A 22,606-nucleotide genomic window follows, 5' to 3' on the forward strand; every position below is an offset into this window, starting at 1 on the left:
GGCACAGCAAGCCCTCATCAGGGAGCCCTTAGACTCCCTTTCTGATGGGTAGAAATTATAGTAGGACATCAAAGGGCCTTAATACTACAATTACACACAGTCACCCTACACTACAGTTTCAAAGTATCTAAGTCCATGCCTATTATATCTGTATGGTGTCAGTGAACATTTGTATCTCCTGCATGAAAGACTGCATTGAGTACATGTATCAAAGCCAGATGGCATTTCTGGAGTCAGAATTTTGCTCTCAGGATCATTTTAAATCTCTTTCCTCAGTAAAATCACAGCTTTAATGGGAAACCTGTCACTTAGTTCCAGCTGTAACATATCATAGATGAACCCGTAACAATAAACAACTAAATGTATGTGAGATGTTCCAATCCACCAACCAGAATTCATAATATTAAAATTTAAAAAAAAGAGGAACTGCATACCAGGTCAAAAATAGCTGCAATGGAAGATGCAAATGCATCACTTTCATTTCACTTTTTTGATAACAATATTAATGTTGAACTCTATTGTTCGCAAACATGCTTTTAGTGTCTTTCCAATAAAAATTTTACGTGCCAAGCAGGGGAGGAATGATTTACCACTTCTTCATGTCATTGCCGCATTGAGCTGTTCATGAAATCCTCATGCATTATAATTGTGCATTCATAGTTCAGTCAAACTTAATGGTTTCTCTGGTGATGGTTATACCATGAGAGACAAGAGACTTACCTTACTCTAGGAATACTAAAAGTCACTTTTATTAAGTTGTTACAGTATAGAGGAAATCAAAAGCCAAGCTTTTTGTTTTTTAATAATTACAGACATACTGTGCAATATGACACATTACAGTGTTGATATGTTGATAAATAAGGCGCTGTCATTCTGTGTATGTATGGAATATACAGTTTGTGCATTATGTGCCAAATTAACCCGATTAGTGTTGTAAAATGGCAAGAATGCATATCTTAAGGCATTTGAGGGAACATCCTCCACATACAACAGGTATAAACAGAAAACAAATCCACAGGTATAATAAAAATCATCCACTGATTGATTTTGTTGTTGAGACAAATGCAAAAAGCTGTAAGCTCATGTCACTGTGCAGCTCTGGAAGTGTGAAGAGTAGCAGAAAAGTTGAGTAGGACAACGTTGAGTGTAACAGCATCAGTGTAAACGATGTAGATTTACACTTTTCCATTTTAGAGATGCTTTTAGTTTTTTGGGAGTGTAGGTATTCTGGGTGTAACAACAAGGCAACCAATGATGAACCATCTGAGAAACAACCTGTTGACATCAGAGGGGTGGTGAACAGCACTCCAGGTGGTCAAGCTTTTTCACTGTAAAGGAAGACCTCAAATGACTATCAATAGCATGTCAATGGCTTTGATTATAATCCAATATTTCTTCTAAACATGCACTTTAAATTTTATAAATAGTAGATATGAAGGCATAAATAACTAGAAACACTTGTAACATTTGACATAGGAGTCTTAATCATGCGTTCAATGATCTGATCACTTTAACACAAGTCCTTCAAACAACTTTGGTTCATAAAGAAAACCTTCATCTAATAACATTTACAGTACACTAAGAGGTTTCTTTAGTGTCTGAAAAACTCCTCCACAGGCCAACAGAGTGGTTGGCAAAGTACTGTTTAACTTTCAATATGAGGTTTTCTGAGTTATGAAAGATTACATAAAACAGGCTTCAAGTCATCTTACTTCATACACCACCGATTCCTTGCTGTTATGAAGAAATAAACTGTAAAATATTCTTAAAGGGAAACTAACAAGGTATGGAGCAAAACAATGTTGCAGTGAAGTACTCTGCTCTTAAAACTCTATGTTCTTGTAGAGAGAAGCCAAGTTTGATTCAAGTTGCTCTGCATTCCCCAAGATTAGTTGCCATGTAGTTTAAGAGCAATGATCCGTAACCTGTTGGTGAATTTAGAGTTATTTGACATGAGTCCAGTCATAACTGGGGGAAGACTGGTATCAGGGGCTTTTAGTCACGTAAGGGCCAGTGTCACTGTTGATGCCATGAACCTGCACAGGGAGGATTATAAGTAAGAGAGAAGGGAACAAAAAGCTGTTGCGAGTAATGTCTGATCAGGTGTCAGCCTGGTCGGCTTTGCTGAGAGCGATGGCCAGCTCCAAGTCCTGCTGCTCCTGGAGCCGCAGCCTCCTCAGTCTCTCCTCCTCTTCACGCTCACTCTCTCGCTTGGCCCACTCCAGCTGCTGGATCTCACTTCCAAACTAGAGCAGAGAAAAATATATTAGATCTAGCCAAACAAAAGCAGGAATTTGCCTGTGGCTTGAGGTTCAAACATCAACACAGAAACACAAATAACTGGACAAAAGCGCATGTAAAAGTGCTTCTAATTAAGCAGAATGTCAGAAACAACATCAAATTTGCACACAATTACCTGATCTATAGCAGTAAATTAAGAAAACAATAGATGCAAATATAAAACAAGATTTCACTTGGATGGCAGAAAAATTAGCAAAAAGGGCGAGACTAAAAGCTTAAAAGAAGATTTTCACAATTCACAGTGCTGTACTACAGCCAAAAATTACAGGTCATGTTTGTCAAGTTGTGCGTGTCGATCGATGTGACTCAGGATATTCATATAAGAGAAAAAAAAGTGCTTATAAATCACCATGCACAGGCTATGTAGTGCGGACAGGTTTTTCACATGCAAAGGACTGACCACCACTCCCTCTTACCTTGACATGCTCAGATCCTGGCAGAAAAACAAAAATTACAACACAAAGCTCGATATAAATACCACAAATCCCTTTCACAAAATCATGCTGGCACGAGGGATAAAATTAATACATGTCTTGTCAAATGATACAAAAAGCTGCCATGCATCATCTCTCCACCTGAGAGCATGCTCGGCGGTTAGGCTATACAAGATGGTAAAGAAGCGGAAGACGGAAGACAATGAGTCAGATTTACTCTGTGTTGCTCTGCTTCGAGGCACATCATGCTTTGACAGCAAATAAGCCTTTAGCCTGTACTTCTTGCACCTTGTGACTTGAAAAATGCTCCTCAAGCGCTACCTGAGCAGGCAAGTTCACTACCTTGTTCACTGAAAGCTTATAAATCCTCACTTCCTGTCAAAAACTGAAGTCAAAGATGACAACAAGCATGCAAGTCCCTTTGCCAGGAGGACGGGTGGAACATACGACTAGATAGAGATGAGTACTGGGACTGTACAGGTCAGTCATGCAAACAATTGATCTCCTTCTAAATCAAGCTGGAAAAAAGCTCCCAGATGTTCGGTCAGTTGTTAGTCAACAGCCAGTAAACACGGTGGTCCTGCACGCCCACTGTCTGAGGTAAATTAAAAGAATAAGCCCCAGTGACATAAAGATAACACTTCTGAGCCAAAAGCCCTGCAGTCTGAAGAGTGGGATCGTGAGATCAGAGGCTCATGCATACAGATACTTGACCCATCAGAGAACTGTACGCAGACTAGACTTACAGAGCCAAAATCTGCAAAACCCACAGGACAGTCTTTGGATGCTTTACTCGACTGTGTCGTAACAAAAGAGTCTTTACTGACTGCAGCGGAGCAAACGCTCTGGAGTGGCTCTGATGCACTCAAACTGAGCATACCTACTGGAGAAGATAAATATTCAAATGAGCAAATACCAAATGACAGAAAAATCAGCAGTTTAATCTTCACTTCAGATGTCAAAAACTGGGAGCCCCTTGGGAAAATAAACTCACACTTTAAAGGCTAATGTGTAATACTGTGCCTGTAAATGTTCACAGGAAGCCAACAGCTTTAAGCTCAGGGCACACAAAGTAGTCACCCATGGGAAAGCGATAATGGTTCAAAAAAAGGTGTTAACCACATTTCTGAGTCAAGCTTGCTGATGCGTTGAAGCTTAAACATACACAGAGTGGCTTTTTTGGAACACATGATTGTAAGAGATGGCCCCACCCTTGTCTACTGTAAGCTACAAAAACATTTCGATAGTTTTTTTCTTTTGTTTTTTCCTTTACGCTGTGCTCACGGTAAACTTTTGAACCTTTCATGCACTGGTGCATCACAGGCTGCCACTGCAAATTTAGAGGGCTTAACTAGCTAGAGCAAAAATTTCACCTATTATTTGTCAAATTAGATTTCCATTATGAAAGCAAGTCTGTGCCTTATTTGCAATACAATTGTGGGCAAACAGCTAAATCAATTCTAAAAAGGGAGGCAGGATTAGTTGTGCAACTGTCTTTACGATACAGATATTCAGAGCAGCCCATAATTTTAACAGTGGGCTTCTCACTTCCCCTTTACATAAGAGGCACACATGTTTTTTCTAGAAGAAGATTGCTGGCAAACCGTGGCAACTCATCTCTACCCTGCTCTATGTGGTAAAGCAAAGGGGAACACCAACTTTCTCAGGCTGTGGCTTCTGCTTAAAGATTAAGTGCAAGGTCACAACGGAAGGGCATGGCCTGGGAATGGTCTGTAGGTGTTGTGTGACTTCACATTACATAAAAAACAAGATGCTGAACTCGAGGCTGAATGCATACAAAATGAATTGAAAGTCGCTCTTAATCTCATCACACTACATTCAAATTTAAATGTACTTGTTTTGGCTCTTAATAGGAGACTCATTTAAAGTAATTTCTTGACATCAAAAACAAGGTTGCTTCACACCACAAACCGATATAACCTTAACATCTCTACCAACACCTTTCCTGTTTACAAAACTGGAAGCAGAAATGATTATCTTTACAATCTCATAGCTCACACAGTTATGGGGATTGCATGCCATTAAGCTATACAATATCTATTTAGTAGAAAAACAGTCACTCAAAATGAGAAACAATAACAACTTAACAGTTTTTGTGACATTTTATATGTTTAGAGAAGCTAAAGTCACTAAACTGTTAACATCCACATGAGATGCAAGAGTAGTCAAGTTCAAGCACACACACACATACACAAAATTCAGACATTACCATAGGGAGGCGCAGGCCGGTTAGGCACATTTTTCTTTGATGGGAGCACGGGATGGTCCGACTTCTGCTCACAGAAAGGGTGAAAAAAAAACTATCAATGATAATACAAATGTTGGCCATGGTGCAAAAGTTGTGATATATTGGAAGCAAAATAAGAAACCACTCAAGGTGAGAGTAAAACATTACAGCATAGCTGCTTAGCTTCAACATACTGCCTCAGTGGAAAATACCATTTTATGGTGAAACTGATTCATGACTCCAAGAGTCTCCAGAGCTTACCTTTGACATCTGACTAAAGTCAGCAAACCCACTGGCGTTGCCTCCAAAGGAGTTGCTTCCAAAGGGGTCCACTTTCCCAAACAAATCTGTGACAAGAGTCATTGAAATGCTTTTGGAACATTTGAACACATACATGGAAAAAGCCAGAAACTGTAATGAATTTTAGCCTAAACCACGCATTCAAAATCACCTCTGCATCTTGCTTACTCTGAAAGGGCCTGCGTGCTATTTTCAGAAGAGGGAATGTGGCATGACCGTTTAATTTTCCATGACATTTTGCAAAAACCTATTAAGCAGAGGTTTTGTTTAACCTGACGTAGGCATCTGATTGGCTAATTAAAGGCGTCAGTTGCCGCACTGTTAACCAGAACTGTGCTGTGGTTGTTTTGAAGCTGAGTATTATGCTTGATAAAAAAAAAACAACCAGCAAACTGCAGATGGATATAGTGAAAAAACAAAACGTTGTAAGAGAATATGTTTGTTGTGTGTGTAACCACAAAAGACCCTATTCATGTGCAGTATGCAGTGCGTTCAGTTGCACACTGCAACTCTACTCATTTCTACAGTTGCTTCTGTGTTCTTCTGAAGCATGTGTAGTACGGCAGAGCATCGACCAGCTGCGGCCACTAACTTAGAACAACTTCCGTAGCGAAAGAGGCACAGAAGCTCAACAGCAGTAGATATAAAGACAGGACAGATGCAGGAGTGAACTAGTTAAAGGAGTGGCAGTGTATTCTAGTAGTGAAGGACCAGCAGTCACAGAGTTTCTGTTATGTTTGGCTCCTGCAGGCCTCCTGTTTTTCCAGGGTAGGGGGAGTATTTTTAGTTGGCCAAAAGTTAAATGCGTAGGTACTCGACTAAAAATAGCTTCAGACCACAGGAAAAATTGAAGCCACAGTACGTAAAAAATGTTTGCCTCTGATGCCTCCCCACCTCCCAAAAATAAAATCTAAATCTAACACGTCACCCAGAACAGCTAAGAAGGACTCTTTGAGAGGGGTTTCATAACAACAGTGAACTCTTATGTTCAGAAGACCGTTATTAGAATAATATTCCAGGAAACTAGCATGGGAACTCTGCCTTTTTTACGAGTATATGGATGGATACGCTTTAGTGCTTTTTATTTGGCAAGTGATGTGGCAAACTGTCGCTGTGCATGTTGCTGCAGTGTAAACCCAACTTCTCAAGAATACAGATTAAGACTAAAAGAATTTACACCCTATATCTTTAAACTGACGATTGAAACTGAAAAATGAAGTGTGCACTACAAACATAATACTTTTGGTTAGTATTTACAAATACAAAGGCCTGGAGCAAAAGCTGGTGATATCTGATGACTTCTGTGTAACGGCTGTGTACCTGAATCCTTTGGTTTTGAGCTGTGTGATGTGAAGGGGTCACTGCTGCTGAGGGAACTTGGCTGAGGCACAAACACAATGAGTGACTAATTCAAAAGACGTTTAAAAATACATACACAATCTCTGTGGTTTCCTTTTCTAGTTACACCAATTGCTTTGAACTTTAACAAAAGTGCTTTGACTCGCTCATTTCACACTGCATGGACACAGCACAGTAAAAGAATGAGAAACAAAGGTTTCATACCTTGACTGGTGGTGTGGGTTTTCTACTAAAAGCGTCTGCAGATCCAAACAAGTCTGACTTATCAGTCTTCCTAAAGAAGTCTTCAGATGAGGTACCTTTGAAGGGGTCGCTTTCTCTGAAAGGATCACCACCAAATGGATCTAGAAAAAGAGGACAAATCTGCCATCTACATTCTTTGACAAGAAATACTTATTAACAGGGACCCAAAACGAGTGCAGGTGGTCGCCTCAAAGCAACAGCTGACACAGCAGGAAACAACTTCTATCCTCAGAGACACTAAAGTAAATAATAAGCAGATATTCAGACCTTTGAAGAGGTCAGACTTGAAGGGGTCCTCTATCTGGAAGGGGTCTGCTGGAGGCTCCTTAGCACCACTGTTGTTGAACATGGCTATCCTCGACTTTAAGGAGTTGTCCTGATCAACGTGCCCAGAAAACATAAATACATGTGTGCATTCAGCAGCAAATGGACAAGCTGTTCAGCCTTTCGTGGTATGTTGTGTTTTGTACCTCAGAGGCACCACATCAAATCAATGAAAAAGGTAAATTATGTGAAGAGGGCTGTCACGTCTTTATCCATGTTTTCCTAAAATAACTTTATGGTTTCGAAAAAGAAAAAAAGTGGCAAGAGAGAATGAATCCTTGATAGATATAAATGCGTTCCTCACCGCACTTCTGAAGCCTCCGTTCTCCTTCTCAGCAAAGCCCTCGCTTAAATCCGGCAGGTTGCTAAAGTTTCCCCCCTTGATGTCGCTCAAAGCGCTGTTGTACTGCTCAATGGTCTTGGTCATTTCGTTTTGGCTGTCTTGTATCAGAGACAGCTTACTACGAGCCTAAAAAGATAAACAGTAGATCTTTAATGTAGAACGTATCCATCCATCCATTTTCTATAGCCACTTAATCTAATATAGGGCTGGGGGGGTGCATCCTGGATGTAGAATATATGATTCAGTAAAATATATTGATTGTCTTTACTTTCTTCTCTTGTTTTAGTAAATTTAAAAATAAATAAAAATCACTTTTTTATTTAGTTGCAGAATCTACTAACAGTACAAAGAAAAAAAATGCTCAAAACAGAGGAATGCAGTTTTTAGCAAACAGAATTGAAACAGTGGTTAGGCTGATAAAATAAATGAAAGACATTCTCATTTTCATTTTAGCACCTTGTTCATTTCAGAGTATGCTATGTATAGTGGTCACAGGAGTACAAACAACACATCTAAGAGCAAGAATGTTATGCTATGGCACAGACAGATCATAAACATGCAATCTCTCTGACTCCTCAACCTGATCTTTAAACAGCCAAAGTGGTACTGCATCCTCACAACATCTGCTGATTCACTGCATGCACTGACCTGGTTGATCTCCTCCTGGGTGGTTTTGAGAGACTTCACAATGCTGTCCAGCTGGACGCGACCGGAGAGCAATCTCTGCTCCAGCTGGGCCTCCTCCTCCTGCAGTCGACTAAGGTCTGTCTTGGTGCGACTCAGTTCGTCTTCCTGGCTACGGAGGTCGGTCTCCTGAGAGCTGATCTGGCTCTGCAGGGATGAAATCTAGAGGACGGGAGTAAAAAATACAGAAGTTTCTGTACATGTTGGAGTAATATCTTGTATGCTTGGTGCTCTCAATTAAGTTCTTCTTGTTTCAAAAGACTGCAGCAATGATATTCAGATTTTGTTCTCAGGAAGACCTAAATATATTTACTTTTAAATTAAACATATGTCCTGTCTAATAGGCATTGACAGGTTTTATATTAACTTTTCAAACTGTGCGCAACTCCACTCAACAAATCTAAACCTTAGATTACCACTGTTTGACTTCTGGCCTGATATGTCGATCTCAGTCAGTTCAAAGCATTATCAGCTAAGAACAAAAAAAAAAAAAGACCACTGCATGTGTATTTCAAGACTGCTTGAAGTGAATCCCTTAGTATAGTAACACTTCCTTTTTTAATATTTGTATGCTACTTGAATAAGTAACATCTCTAACCATCTGGGTCTCCTCCTGGCACTTCTGCTTCATGTCATTTAGCATTCCCTCCAGCTTGGAGCGCTGCTGGTCCATCTCCTCCAGGCGTTCCTGGGCATCCTGCTTCTGGGACTCCAGGTCCTGTAGGCTGCTGCTCTCCCTGTCCAAGTCATTCTGCATGTCCTGTGGGTCAACAAATCACACAAAGAGCGAATATGATTCATCATTGATAGGGAGCTGTTAATTCTCTCTGTAGACCTCAATAATGTACAATTTAGTGGGAATTTCTGTCTCGTTACTACTGATAAGCGCTTTAGTCGAGCTGATGGACTTAAATTCACACATGAGTAAGTATCTAACTGGTGCTTTAATCTTTAAGCAATTACTTGAACATTCTTTTGGCTCAGCCTTACCTGAACATCACTGTTCTTATGTCTAATAGCTTCCTCCTTCTCCCTAATCTCTTGCTCCAGGATGAATTTCTCTCTACAGGTGAAAAACATCAAAGAAGAAAAAAGGCAGAGAGATAGACAATAGTTAGATAATCAATGTCTGTCAAATAGTTTTGAGAAATCATTTTGTGCTTTTAAACACACTTGAAAAGCATGGGTTGCTAACAAAAACTGGAAATGGCTGAAATTGAATGAATGCACTTGATCAACATTTTAAACTGTCAGGTGGTATGAAAGTTAAAAAGATGTGATTCTTAACATAACTTGACTGTAATCTCCCCTTTTTGTTGTCAGAGGAGGAGAAACAAAGCTATCCTCTTGCTACTCAGGGTGCAGGGGCTCACCTCTGCAGCTGAGTTATTTCCTGGCTGAGGTCATCCAGCTCTTTGATACCCGTGAGCTCTACCGACCCCGTGGAGCTGGTGCTGTCCTGAGGCGAGAGAAGTTGAGACAGATGAGTATGAGAGGGGAGAAAGAAGAAAAGCTAGGAAAGAAAGTATGATGGATCATGTGACTGTGACAGGAAAAGTGAGCAGAGACAACAAGATGTGAATGACAACAGCAGGAGGGACTGAGTAATGGATTAAATGGATGTGGTTAAAGACATGTAGGGAATTGTTCTGATACGCTTTCAGGGGAGGGGAGGGGAGGGGGGGTAAGACGGGATGTGAGCAGCATGCAGAGGGAGAGAGGAGCTCCCCGCTGTTGTTTCTAAGAAAACAAAAGTCACAGGAAGGAAATACAAACACATTGCACAGCTTGGGAGGGAGCAAGAGAGGCAGACAATGCATGAATGAGAAGAAATATAAGCAGAGAGGGACATACAAAAGAATTTTGCAGTACAGTAACAGTTGCCTCATAGATCAGTGTTCAACAGACCTTTAACAATTTAGTCCCAATAGAAAATAAGGGCATTGAAAATCCTTTGGGGCTCCAAGCGGTGTTTGATCAAGGCTACACTAAATGTTTCTCTCCACAACAGTAGCTTTAAGTTTACCCTGAAAATGGAAACTGTGTAATAGAGCTATTCTGAATAGGAAAAGTAGCCTTGCTTTAAACAATGACAGTTATACAGTGTTAACACAAAAGAGCAGAATTTCTTTAATGAGGTTTCAGTTGTAGTTAATTATCGTTTTCATGATTTCTCTCTTTCATTGGTTAATAAAAATCTATCAAGACATACACACACCTTTCCCTATATTGTTAAACATGTTTTAATTTCTCAAATGATAAAAGGCCTGTAAAACTTTGACCAACACCGTAGTCCAATCAATAATCTATATTCATAAACACTGAAATGAGTGACGCCACTTCTATACAGAAACATAAACTGTAAAGTAAATATACTGCAGACTGCAGATAAGCGGGTGTGTCAGGTGGCAATACTCAGTCAGCACAGCTGCATGCTCCTATTTCCACCCAGTGGATCAAACTGAGACAAAGACTATGACAGAACAACAGCGCCATCTTGTGACACAAAACATAACTACTCACTCTGCGTATACTAGCTGGTGAAGCGAGTTCAGGTCTCACAGAGGAGAGAAGCCCCAAATAGCTCTGTCAGGTAGGATAGAAGCCCAAAAAAGAACAAGCATGAAACGTTTTGCACTGAAAGAATAGAGAGAAAAGGCTAGAAAGCAGAGTTTATAATGCATATTATAAACAAGCAGACAATCAGACCCAAAGTGTCAGTGACAGTGACACATTTGACTTTGCAAGAAAGGAAGAATTTCAATGAAAAGGCTTGTTGGAACGTGAAGTCAGGACTCACAAGGCCTGTAACTGATGTTGTAGACCTTTCTGACGGAGGGATCATGTCTGGAGTGAGAGTGGAGGGAGGGTCTATGCCTTTAGTGACCTTTTGTTGGATCAGATGCATGGCCAGAGAAAACTGTTCCCGGGTGAGCTTGCCTGTCTGTTTCGTGTCAGCAAGTCCCCTGTGGAAAGAAGGAAAGTCATTTTTAAAAGAATGAGAGAGACCTGAAAACAGAAAACTGAATTCATTTATACGGTTTTAGTTCTAGGAGCTGCACGGTGGTGTGGTTGTAAGCACCATTACCATAGCACCGTTCCTGGTTCGAATCCCGGTTTGCATGTTCTCCCTGTGTATGCATGGGTTCTTGCCAGGTACCCCAGCTTCCCCCCACCGCCCAAAAACATGCATGTTAATTGGTTAATTGGTTAATTGGTTAATTGGTGACTCCAAATTGACCTTGGAGTGAATGTGAGTGTGGATGCTTGTTTGTCTCGTTTGTCTGATGGTCTCATGGTGTACCTCGCCTCTCATCCAATGACAGCTGGGATGGCTCCAGCTGCCCTGCAACCCTGAGTTGGATGTTTTAGTTCTCTGCACTATAAACCATGTTATTCAAGAGGAACTGTAATAATTAATCATTTTTACAAAATGGTGCAATAGCATTTTTTTAGTAGACTGGTTATTATGAGGCATTCGTCAAGTAATCCTGAATACTGAAAAAGCACGTGGAAATAAAGCCTCTTTTTCAAACCCTCACATGTTCTTCTTTCCTTCAGGCCTAAGCACAAACTGAGGCATTCTGGTTGTTTTACATTTGCTATGCATTACTACATGGGGACAAACCACAGTGTTTTCTTCTTGAATCCTGGGGAGTTTTGTCCACTTTTTAATATGTACAAACATTTTTTTCAAATGAGGGAAGAAATCAGACGATACCATTTACACTGATTGAATCAAATGCTGTCTGTGGCCCTGTGACGCTGCCAGGGTGCATTCCTCTATGTGTACACATAAGCCATAAAAACTGTGCTTCTTTGGCACAAAAAATGTTTGAGAGTCACTCCACACAGGTGCTTGTGCACTAAACATCATTCATTTCTATGTTAATATTATGACTGTATCCCTCTGTGTAGTGTTTTTGAGGTTAAACTGTATTTCCAGATGTGGTTGTGTTTTCTTTCTTAAGCTGGAGCGCAGTGAGCTCTCTTGGCACCAGTGTGAAAAGCAGCATAACAGTGTTGATAAAAAAACATCTGTAAATTAATTTGATCTGTGCTCTCACCATATCTGCGCCAGCATTGTTTGAGAGAGGGTGGAGTGCATGAAGATCTCTATAACCTCGCTCCCTGTAACGAGCCCATCGTTGTCCGAGTCTGTTTTCTTGAAAAGATCATCATATCTCTCTCTGTCGGCCACGGGTACCACCCAGTTTACCGCTGGCTAGAGGGAAGAAACGACAGCATGTGATTGACATGGTCGCCTACAAACTCACAGTTCTTATAAGCTAGAAATTAGAATGTTTTGATGTTTACTTTTCAGCATGAATTTACAGACTGAAACGATTAAGTCAAAGATGTACAAGGTGATCAGACATTTGATATAACAATCAGTAAAAAATGTTCTTGGGTATAGTAACAAATCATTCCCTAAATGGAAATGCATTTATTTGATTATCAGCTGATGCAGACAGCATGATGACTGTCACTGACCTACAGGATGACACAAATACACTCAAGTCAAAATTACAGAGGCAAAATGGTTGAAAAGGTTGAAAATTTCAACAACAATGTTTTAAACCTGTCAGACATATGGAACAAAACGTGATATTGATCTTGTTTTATGGGACACGTGACGAAAAACGTATAGATAACGTATAGAAATCAATAATACATTATGGAAGAAATATTAGTTGAAGAAAAGTGCAATCCTGTTTCCTAAAACAATTTGATTTGTCATACAGAAGGATAATTTTCTGTGTGGCTTTATCCATCTTAAATGTGCTCAAACCCTGAGGAAGCACCATGCATGCAGCAACAAACTGTGTTCAGGACTTTAAGAAGTATTCCTAAATCAAAGCAGGGATTTCTACAGCATAAGAAGTTTTTTTAAATAGAGTGCCACCTAAAGGCAAAAAGCTCACACATGAGCCAACCTCAGTTTTCAGCTTTGTTTAATTTGTACAGGGATTCTCTTCATTTTAGGTCCTTTAATGACACTATGATTATAAAGTCCCCCACTTTTATTTTGAGAAACATGTTGCTCTTTTTTTTTTTTTTTTTTTTAAACAACCAGTCATGTTATGGACCTGTTGTATCATATAACTGGACACAGCTGTAAATTAAGCATTGCACCTTTAGCTTTACACAGTTTCCAGTCCTTTGTAGCCTCTTTCCATCTTTTTAACATGTCACATGAGCATGTGTTTTTTCAAAATATCATTTTTCATTTTTTCATTTGAACATGCGATTTTATTTGTACTCTTTTCGGTTAAATGTAAGGTTTATATGATTTTCAAATCACTTTATTTTATTTATCTTGACATTTAAGTCCCAACTATTTTGGCAACAAACTTGTTCAGGAGTGTTAACAACGGTGCTTCCCTTCCCTTTCAAGGAAACCTGTTTCTCAAAAAGTCACAGGTGAAAAATCCCTCACACAGTGCTCTCAACAATGTGGTAAAACAAGTCCTCCCGATAGCAACCTTAAAGAGTTCATACAGGAAATGCTACTCTCTCCAAAACTCCAGATCAAACCCAGTGATACTTACTGAGGGTGGAGCTAGAGGAATAAAATAATTACAAAGATTTTTTTCTTTAAAAAGTATTACTAATAATATTCAATATATTTTAAGTTTATCCACAGCAGCCTGAACTTTTAAAAAGTCTCTATTAGACTAATAGATGCCGTGATGCACTCGTCAGCAACGAATACTTCAATGCTTGAAGATAGTGGCAGTGTGAGGTGACATACCGCTGAGCTGGATTTAAATGAGTGTTTTGGAGAAAGGTTGACAGCACTGGTGCTGATGGGAGTAGCGCTCCCCAGAGGAGGAGTGCTTCGCAGGGTCTCTTTGAGAGGAGCGGTCCCAGACGCAAGACCAGACAGCACAGGTAACACAGCTATGGCACCTGGAAGTGCAATCCCAGACTTTTTCCTTCTGGAGGGTGGGATGAGAGAAGCTGGTAAGCTGCTTGGGATAGGCTCCTTCTCCATGGCACGATACACAAGATGCATGGCCTAGAAAACAAAAAATCTGTTTATTATTTCAAATCTAAAATGCATATTTTCTACATTATCCACTTTACTTTATTAGTTAGTATTAATGTGATGAAATCAGATGCAAAAGGCCCCAAATTACCACTGTGAATTCTTCTTTGTCCAAGTATCCATCTTTGTCGACATCACTTAGGTCCCAGATCTAAAGAAACAGTACATACATACGTGATACTTGGTTGCCTTGAGTTGCTTTGAAGAAAAACACTTCTTTATTTTGTGCTATATCACCTTTCCTAACACATCCAGAGGTAGCTTGGAGTTGATCAAAACTGGCCTGACTTTTTCACCAGAGAGGAGACCTTTTACAGGGGAGAGACTCTCAAATATTCCCTCAAACTTTCCTTTTTCATCAGGCTGAAAGACAAATAAGTTTCAGTTACAAGCCTCTTCCTTCTTTAACCTTCAGAATATTTCCTAAAAAATGTGGACAGACTCACCCTAATTGCCCAATGAGAATCAGACACTGGTGGTGAAACACTTAATGATGGACTGCTAGTGTCTCTCTGTAAAATGAAAAGGAGCATAAGATAACGACAAGTAAGTAAGAATTGTATGAATTCCGTCCATTTTCTCTCGCATTAAATCTTACAACTATAGCTGCTGGGAAGTGTAATTTTTACACTCACAAAATTGGGTGCTGCTAAGTTTTGATTGAGGTTGTTAAGACTTATATCGTTTCCACCCTGCGCAGACGCCACAAGTCTCAGAGCAATGAAGAAACCCTACGAAAGAGGAAGAAAGCAGGATAAGTCTAGTGTTTTCTGCACATATCAGCATCACCAACGTCAGCACATTTACAGAGAAATTCACTGTTACCCGCTTATCCAGATAGCCTTTTCTATCTGAATCTGCCAGATACCAAATCTGAAAAGATCAACAATAAAGAATTTAGTTTATACACTAAGTATATGATTGCACTTTTTTTTTGTACATGTAGATGAGTTTTGTCACCCACTTTTCCCAGTGTACTGTCTGACAGTCCAGACTTCTTAAGAAACTGGGCTGCATCGCCAGCTGATATTTTGCCTGTGTTTCCAGGATCCAGCTAGCCAAGAAAAAAATAAAAATAAAAAAAATCAGTAAGAGTTTCTTAAGTCATTTTTCAGGACCGACAACATTAAGCTGATTATACATCAAAAGAGCAAGTGTGGAAGTCACTGGCAATGCCAACCTTACCAGTCTGTAGTAGTTTTCATAAACTGCGTTTCCATTTGATAACTGGACAGTAAACAAAAAATATATATGAAACAAGACAAATGGGTGTGTTAACAGCAACATACAAAAATATAATAAATTCTTAGAAATGCAGAAATGGCTAATTACAAAGTTAGCTGACTTTTTTTTCAGTCAAATAGTCCATTAAGGGTAAGAAAAACAACCTTTAAATGGCAACCATTAGCTAATTAAAACTAAAATAGTTGAGTTCACCACTTAGCTTTAGCTTCTACCTAATAATGTTTTGTTGCCAAAAGCCGCGACTTCCCTAAACATGTAATACCTATAATTCGTTCTTTCTCACATTAAAATATACAACTTTACTATCACTACTTAACCTAGCTAACCATGTTAACTCAGCTGACAACGACAGCTTACTGGTGTTTTTCCACTGGCCGAGATTCACCACGATTTGTAACTTCGTGTCATGGTGAGAACTTAAAACCAATGTCACTGCCGCTTCAAAAAACTATCCATATAAAATTTAGAGACTTTTCTTGCGCTGTTTGAAGTTCTTACCTGACTGAGAGTCATGAGCGCCGCCATATTTCCTGGTGTCTCGGGAGCGCGCACAACGCACACGCCTCTGGAGGGAGACAGAGCGAGCGACAAAGAGGGAGGGGACCGCGGTTCCGGTAGTCAGCACAATGGGGTCTGTGACTAGGACAGCGGTTAACTATTAATGCAGAGGTATTTTGAATCATTTTGGATAGGTTTTACAGTAATAATGGTAATAAATGTGAGGAAGTGGTACGTCACATGTTACCCGCCCTTCCCCAGATTAGATTATTCACGACAATAACGTACTTTACTATTTTTATGATGTTAACACTGATTGTACATGCTGATAAAACTCACAGATCACAGCTGATCCCATTTATGACTTTAAATCCAGAAAGGCTCAACATTTGTTTAAATTCAGTCATAAGTGAGAGGTGACTCTGTTTGGACCAATAACTTGATCAATCCTGTTGGCTCTAATCTATACCATCAAATCTTCATGAATCTAGGAGTAACATTTGATTCCAACTTTTGTTTTGATTCTCAAATGCAATGTGTTTAGTCTTGTTTTTCCAGTTTAAGACAATCCCAAAAATCCAGTTTTGACACTCAAGTTTTGTCCATTCTCACATTAACTTCTATAATTCACACAGCTAAGGTATCAGTCAGGCTGATATGTTCTTACGAACATCCATCTGACCCAACTCACCTTATCCCTTCTTGTAAAAGACTTTACAAGTGTTAATAAACAGGCAATACAAAGAAAACGGTATTCATTTCATAAGTTAGTGTATCCAGAATACATTTTTAGGACTGTATTTTTCTGTTGCAAGGGTTCATATTTCAAAATAACAAACTGACATACAGTAAATATTGATTATTACTACTAGCTGGCTTTGAGAGTGGCAGCATGTAACTAAGCTGCCATGTGTGGTTTGTGTATTGTGAACATGGGATGATTTGATCCAAAGTCCACTTATGCAATTCAGCACAGACACAAGTGTAACTTTACACTGACTAGTTTGACTACACTACTGGTTAGGACACCAAGTTTCAAGTCTCTAAAAGGACTCTTCTTTTCCTTTATATTTCTTTAACAAAACTTCTGAAACCTTCTTTTAGGAGCAGCTGGTATTGAATTAGGTCATTTGCATTCATGCAAAGTGTCAGGTTTTACTGTACAAGATAAGACGAGACCATAAGGTAGTAATCTTTTAATAAAAACTTTGGTATCAATAACATTCTGTCCAGTAAAAATAAGTGTAACCCTTGCATGAGTCACACCAGGGGCTAAACCATCTGTTGCTCCAGACTTTCAGAGTATATTGCAGATCCCATCACATTAACATGAGCACATGTTGAATTCCTACCATTTCAATTGGAAATACAAATAATTTTCAATTGAATTAGGATTCAATCTTATATTTAATTTAAGTGTGCCTTCAAGACCGTGGAAAGGAAATCAAAGTCAGTGCCACAGAAACAACCAAAATAAGTTACAATCCCTTAGTTCTGTTTTTTTTTTTTCCTTCTTTACTTTTTCCCCAACAATTAAGTTAAAATCCAAATGATTGTTCAACACAGTTTTTGGTGAACTTTCAAAATAAGCTGGACAACAACCCACCAAAACATATCTGCAAAAGAAGGGGCATGTCTAGATCAGGGAAACAGTGGATGACAGTGCTAACTTATTGTGTTATTAAAAGATGAGGAATGGGCTTTGTTGGTGGAAAACCACAGAATCAATCCAGCAGTTCAAGGGTAACATGACAAAAATGAAAAAGACACCAAGTCCATTACCACCCACTTGCCCCCGTTTTCATGAGACCCTAAACTTGGGTTGTGTCCGTATCTCAGGGAAAGGATGCACAGCAGCCAGAATACCCCTGGAAATTACAGGACAGTTTCTGTGGAAGGGGTAGAAAAAAGAAACGCCTTAAAGCTCATCTTTATCTTTTTTTTCCTCATCTTTTTCAGAAAGTGCTTCCTCTATGTCATCCTTTGCTTCTTCCTCCTCCTCCTCCTCTTCTTCTTCTTCATCGTCCTCATCTGCATCTTCATCTTCATCCTCAGTGCCTTGCTCTTTGTTCTTCTCCTCTTCCTCTTTTCTTTTCAAGTCATCCTGCTCCTGTTTCATTTTCTTCTCTGGTTCCTGCAAGGCAAATTAGGACAATCCCAAACCATATTGCTAAATGCATTCAGCCTTCACAGGTACCGGTTCTTCCTGTTGTGTAAAATGCAAAAAAAGAAGAATTCTACCACCAGCATACCTTTGTTACGCCCCATGTCTCCTTTGCAATGTCTTCTGCTTCTTTCACGTCATCTGAGATCAGGAAGTTGTCAAAGATGGTACCAGATTTTACCTGAAAAACACGTCCAAGTTGTTAGGGCTGTGGCTCAAGCTTCATCACTGCGATAGCGATACTTCCTAAAGAGGATCTTTCTCTCACCTGCCAAAGATCAAGTCCTAGAACACCGATGCTGTCAAACTTGTAAATGTTCGAGTCGGCGCTGTATTCAGGGTTGTCAATTTCAGGATGTACCCATGGTCCCTTGTAGTTGGGGTTGTCTATCTGTTTGGGTTTCCATTCACCCTGTAATACAGATGATATTTATTAGTCAAAAAGTTAATTCAAAGCCTAATCTGTGACAATCTAAATGAGGCCTACTTTGTATTCTGGGTTGGGGATCATAGGTGGCTCCCACTCTCCATCCATATCCACATCCCAGTCTTCAGGCTTTTTAGCATCAGGATCTGGAATATTTTCAGGTTTGTCCCAGTCCTATAAAAATAACAATACCATTACAAAGTTGAAGCAAACACACTGTAAACCGTCAGGTGACTTGGAAATGCCACAATAAAAGCACAATTATGGTACAATGCTCATTCACCTCAGGCTTTGTGTCATCAGTATCATCAACCTTGGGACGATCATCCCAGTCCTCTGGCTTCTTGGCTTCAGGGTCCTTGATTTTCTTAGGAGGCAGGAAGTCCCAGTCATCCTCCAGACTGCCAGATTCTACCTTCTCATTGTCAATCTTCACCTCATAAGTCTGATCTGGATTCAGGATCAACGTGTACATATGGCTCAGTTCATCATCCTGGAGAAACAGGAAGTGTTTGGATTTAGCCTCAGTGCAGGATAAGCAATTCAGAATATGCAAATCTCAGATGCAGACTTACCTTGCACTTGATCTCTTTCTTGATGAGATGATTCTTGCCCTTGTAATTGAAGATGACATGGACTTTTTTGGTGCTGTAGCCACAGATGTCCGGGCCTAGGTAGGATCCATTTAATTTTTAGACATACAACAACACCAATTATTATTGTAAGCAGCTATTGTACAGTAAAATGAGGACCATTTCTTACCAAACATAATGTAGTAAGAGGAATCTCCGTGCATGTCAGTCTGATCCATGTCAGTAGGGAAGATCTTCACGTAGCCGCCGCCACAGTCAATCTTCTGTTCATGCTTCACCGTAAACTGAATGACCAAAGGCTTCCCCTCGTTGCTGAAGGACTCAAAACGGGCAGAGGTGGCGTAGAAGCGAGCATCTTGACTTGTCTGCAGACCTGCAGCACAAATAAAAATAAAAAAAATAAAAAAAACTGTTGAGTAAAAGAAACAAAACAGATCCTCTATGCTAAAGGTATAAATACCAAAGCCCTTAAAACTTTGAGTGTACATAAAAACGCCCTTGGTCCGTTAAAAACATCACTGAGTTTGAACTGTGAATGTGGTAAGGTGTTGTGCGCTCAGCTCACCAAATATTACGAGTGACGGTTCAGTTTGCAACTGGTGACTTTCTGTTTCACTTGAATATGGTTCTACACACAGAGGACTTCAGGGATTTCCACCATTTTAATAGTCAAAATGCATTCATCTCAACCACTTTGTTATGTTTTGGTCATAATAAATAGCATGAACAGCACTAATCAACGGCCATTTCTCATAAGAGCAAGGGGTCTTTACAATAAAATTTAAAAAATAAATAAAGGTTTTAAGAACAGTATCAGTTTACCTTTGTCTTTCTCAGCATCTCCATAGAAGTTGCCAGCCGTAAGTTTCCACTCTCCATAGTCAGATTTGTGTTTGGAGTTCACCCAGCGACTTTTCCATTCATCTGAACAGAAAACATACAACAGAACAATTTTGCGGAAATTAAAACACATGACACAATTTAAAAACTCATCGAGTTACATCTCGAAAACTGTAATACAAAAATTGTTCGACGATTGAAGTTACTGACTGAACCTCAACTATGAAGACGTTAAAACTAGTATGGTCACTTTAACGTTGCACAGCAACTTGGTCACGTTCGATTACTTAGGTGATACGGATATAACGTTTGTCAGCTTTGACTGTCTTGCGCAAACTAGCTAGCTAAGACTCCGTTCAAGTTAAGAACCTTAGAATGATGGTGCTTTCAATTAAACACATACTTTAAAATAATTAAATGAGTAACTCTATATGACAATTCTGGTCCAAACATGGCTGAAAGTCAAAGTAAAAATGAGTGTACATGTCAGACTTACCACCGTCCAGAAACTCTTCCCGAAAATAAATCTTTGCATGTACGCAGTACACTGCAAGTATTACCCCAACTAAACCCAAGATCTGCATTTTGTCGTGGATCAGCTCTTTTTTCAGCAGCTCACACCAGCGTCGCAGAGCCAAAAAAGCAAAGAGGTGAAGAGGAAGGAAGAGAAGGGAATATTTTAGAGTGCTCCAGCGAACAGATGTCTGCCTGCTATTGGACAACGACACGGCATGTCTGGACCAATCAGAGTAGACCACGAAACATATGTCCTCCTCCGCTAACTGATCCCAGATCAGTTTGACGTTTTGAATAATTTTCAATGTGCCGTTTCTCCAACTGTCCAGCAGAGGGTACCAAACTGAAATAAATAAACTCATCACTGAGAAACTTGAGTGAGGACTCAACAACCATTACTACTACTACTACTACTACTACTACTACTACTACTACTACTACCACTACTACTAATATAATAATATAATAATATAATAATGATAATAATAATATTAAAAATATTGAAATGTGGAATTTCAAAGGGATTTTAGAAGGAATTGATTCCCATTAATCAGATCTGACTTTTTAAGGCAGATATGAAATGTACCTGTTGCTTATGCTAGCATTTAACCAGAGCTGCCTTGATGTGTTGTTGAGGGACAGAGCTCCAGATTCACAGAACCCTTTCTTATAGAATACTTCGACATAATATCTGCCCTGTAAAAACAATGCTGATGTTGTTTTAATTCTACCACAATGCTAGAGTCATAAGATGTTATGCATGCTATCAGAGACATACTGTAGATTAACCTGTTTGCGTTTTAGGTGAGTGTAACCTTAGGAACTCGCAGGAGATGATGTGTGTTCTGAATGGTGGCATCATCACAAAAGTAACAATAGATCTTCTCCTCAGTCCATCCACAGCCTCAAGGAAAAACCTGGATTCAGAAAAAAAAGGAGGTGCCAATGCAGCTCCTGTATATAGCCTGGATAGCCAAATAAAATAGATTTTTGTTAAGTAATTTCTTTGGTAATGCATGTAATGAAAATATACTGTAGCCAGGTAACGTCACTCACACTCATACAGAAGACTGTCTTTCCTTAAAAATGCACACTGCTTATTACAGGTATATGTGAACAGCTGATTTATCATATCAAAACACTGAATTAAACCTCTCTAATGCTGTATATGATGAGCTAATAGCTAAGTGGTTTGGGCCAACATGGGGGCAAATGTACTGGGCAGCTAGTTTGACTTTTTTACAGCTGGCCCTTCATTGCCTCTAATTATCCTACTCCCTTTTCCCACACTTCCTGTCTCTCTCTGACTGTCTGCTCTGTATAAATGCACAAAAAAATCACTCTTAAAACTTTTTGGGGAAACAACCCTAATCAAATATGTCAGATATGGTGTTAAACTAGACCAGTTTTTTTCTTGTTAGTGTGTATTTTTGCTTTATTTCTTAGCTGTTATAAACGTAGTGCACCTCTTCTACACTTGCAAATGTGCAGTTTGAGTAAATCTGCACACAACCAGGGACTATTTGAGTATGATCCCTTGCCATATCTGATGGCAGAGAGAATAAATCCTGCACTCATTAAAAGAACCACACAAATAAGTAAAGTTAAGAATATACCAGGCATTTTTTTAAAAGTACTTCAATCAGTCAAAGTGATTGGCTTTTTATCTGATCTGTAGCCTGAATATTATCTGAATATGTTCAACCCACTGGCAAAATATTTGTAACTGCCCATCTTGGAGGATGTTTATTAGCTCTTTTATTTGGTTTATTTGTAAACTGAGATATTTTTTTAAACAGATTACTATTCTAGCTTTGAACTGTTCTTTAAGAATATCAAATAGTTGTCATTGATGGTTTTTTTTGTTTAGATAGACAAAAATATTGTTTAATTATCTTGTAATTTGCATAACCAAAACAAATCCCTGCACAAGTCTAAATATAGAAATTAATCTGCAGCTAAAAAAACTATTATTTACTATTATTTGCTGCTCACTGACTTGGTTTTAATTGGCAATATTGGCTGTTTATTGTTT

General features: G+C 39.3%; 2 protein-coding genes across 4 annotated transcripts; both read right to left on the reverse strand.

Annotated features, from left to right (window-relative positions):
• Positions 1 to 786: 786 nt before the first annotated feature.
• LOC140268358 (epidermal growth factor receptor substrate 15-like 1) lies at positions 787 to 16,095 on the reverse strand. Of its 3 annotated transcripts, XM_072363175.1 has the most exons (24): positions 16,032 to 16,068; positions 15,474 to 15,515; positions 15,253 to 15,342; positions 15,114 to 15,161; positions 14,924 to 15,019; positions 14,735 to 14,800; positions 14,526 to 14,651; positions 14,380 to 14,439; positions 13,992 to 14,258; positions 12,304 to 12,461; positions 11,037 to 11,202; positions 10,760 to 10,822; positions 9,610 to 9,695; positions 9,227 to 9,299; positions 8,835 to 8,996; positions 8,201 to 8,398; positions 7,514 to 7,678; positions 7,153 to 7,261; positions 6,847 to 6,986; positions 6,604 to 6,664; positions 5,245 to 5,330; positions 4,966 to 5,029; positions 2,718 to 2,734; positions 787 to 2,246 (listed from the first exon to the last, which is right to left on the reverse strand). In XM_072363175.1, the coding sequence occupies exons 1-24, from the start codon at positions 16,056 to 16,058 to the stop codon at positions 2,100 to 2,102; spliced, it is 2,517 nt and encodes an 838-aa protein (XP_072219276.1). In that variant the 5' UTR covers positions 16,059 to 16,068; the 3' UTR covers positions 787 to 2,099. The 3 variants fall into 3 exon arrangements, with proteins under 3 accessions (XP_072219276.1, XP_072219274.1, XP_072219275.1); XM_072363173.1 differs by lacking the exon at positions 10,760 to 10,822 and having other exon boundaries at positions 16,032 to 16,095; XM_072363174.1 differs by lacking the exon at positions 2,718 to 2,734 and having other exon boundaries at positions 2,089 to 2,246; positions 16,032 to 16,095.
• Positions 16,096 to 17,212: 1,117 nt separating this feature from the next.
• On the reverse strand, positions 17,213 to 20,739 carry calr3b (calreticulin 3b). The gene is made up of 9 exons (XM_072364620.1): positions 20,552 to 20,739; positions 20,038 to 20,139; positions 19,385 to 19,588; positions 19,198 to 19,292; positions 18,906 to 19,115; positions 18,683 to 18,796; positions 18,464 to 18,607; positions 18,284 to 18,376; positions 17,213 to 18,165 (listed from the first exon to the last, which is right to left on the reverse strand). The coding sequence occupies exons 1-9, from the start codon at positions 20,637 to 20,639 to the stop codon at positions 17,950 to 17,952; spliced, it is 1,266 nt and encodes a 421-aa protein (XP_072220721.1). The 5' UTR covers positions 20,640 to 20,739; the 3' UTR covers positions 17,213 to 17,949.
• Between the last annotated feature and the right edge of the window lie 1,867 nt (positions 20,740 to 22,606).

Source organism: Leuresthes tenuis, unplaced genomic scaffold (assembly GCF_036924035.1).
Source record: "Leuresthes tenuis unplaced genomic scaffold, fLeuTen1.0.hap1 SCAF_14, whole genome shotgun sequence".
Lineage (NCBI taxonomy): Eukaryota > Metazoa > Chordata > Actinopteri > Atheriniformes > Atherinopsidae > Leuresthes > Leuresthes tenuis.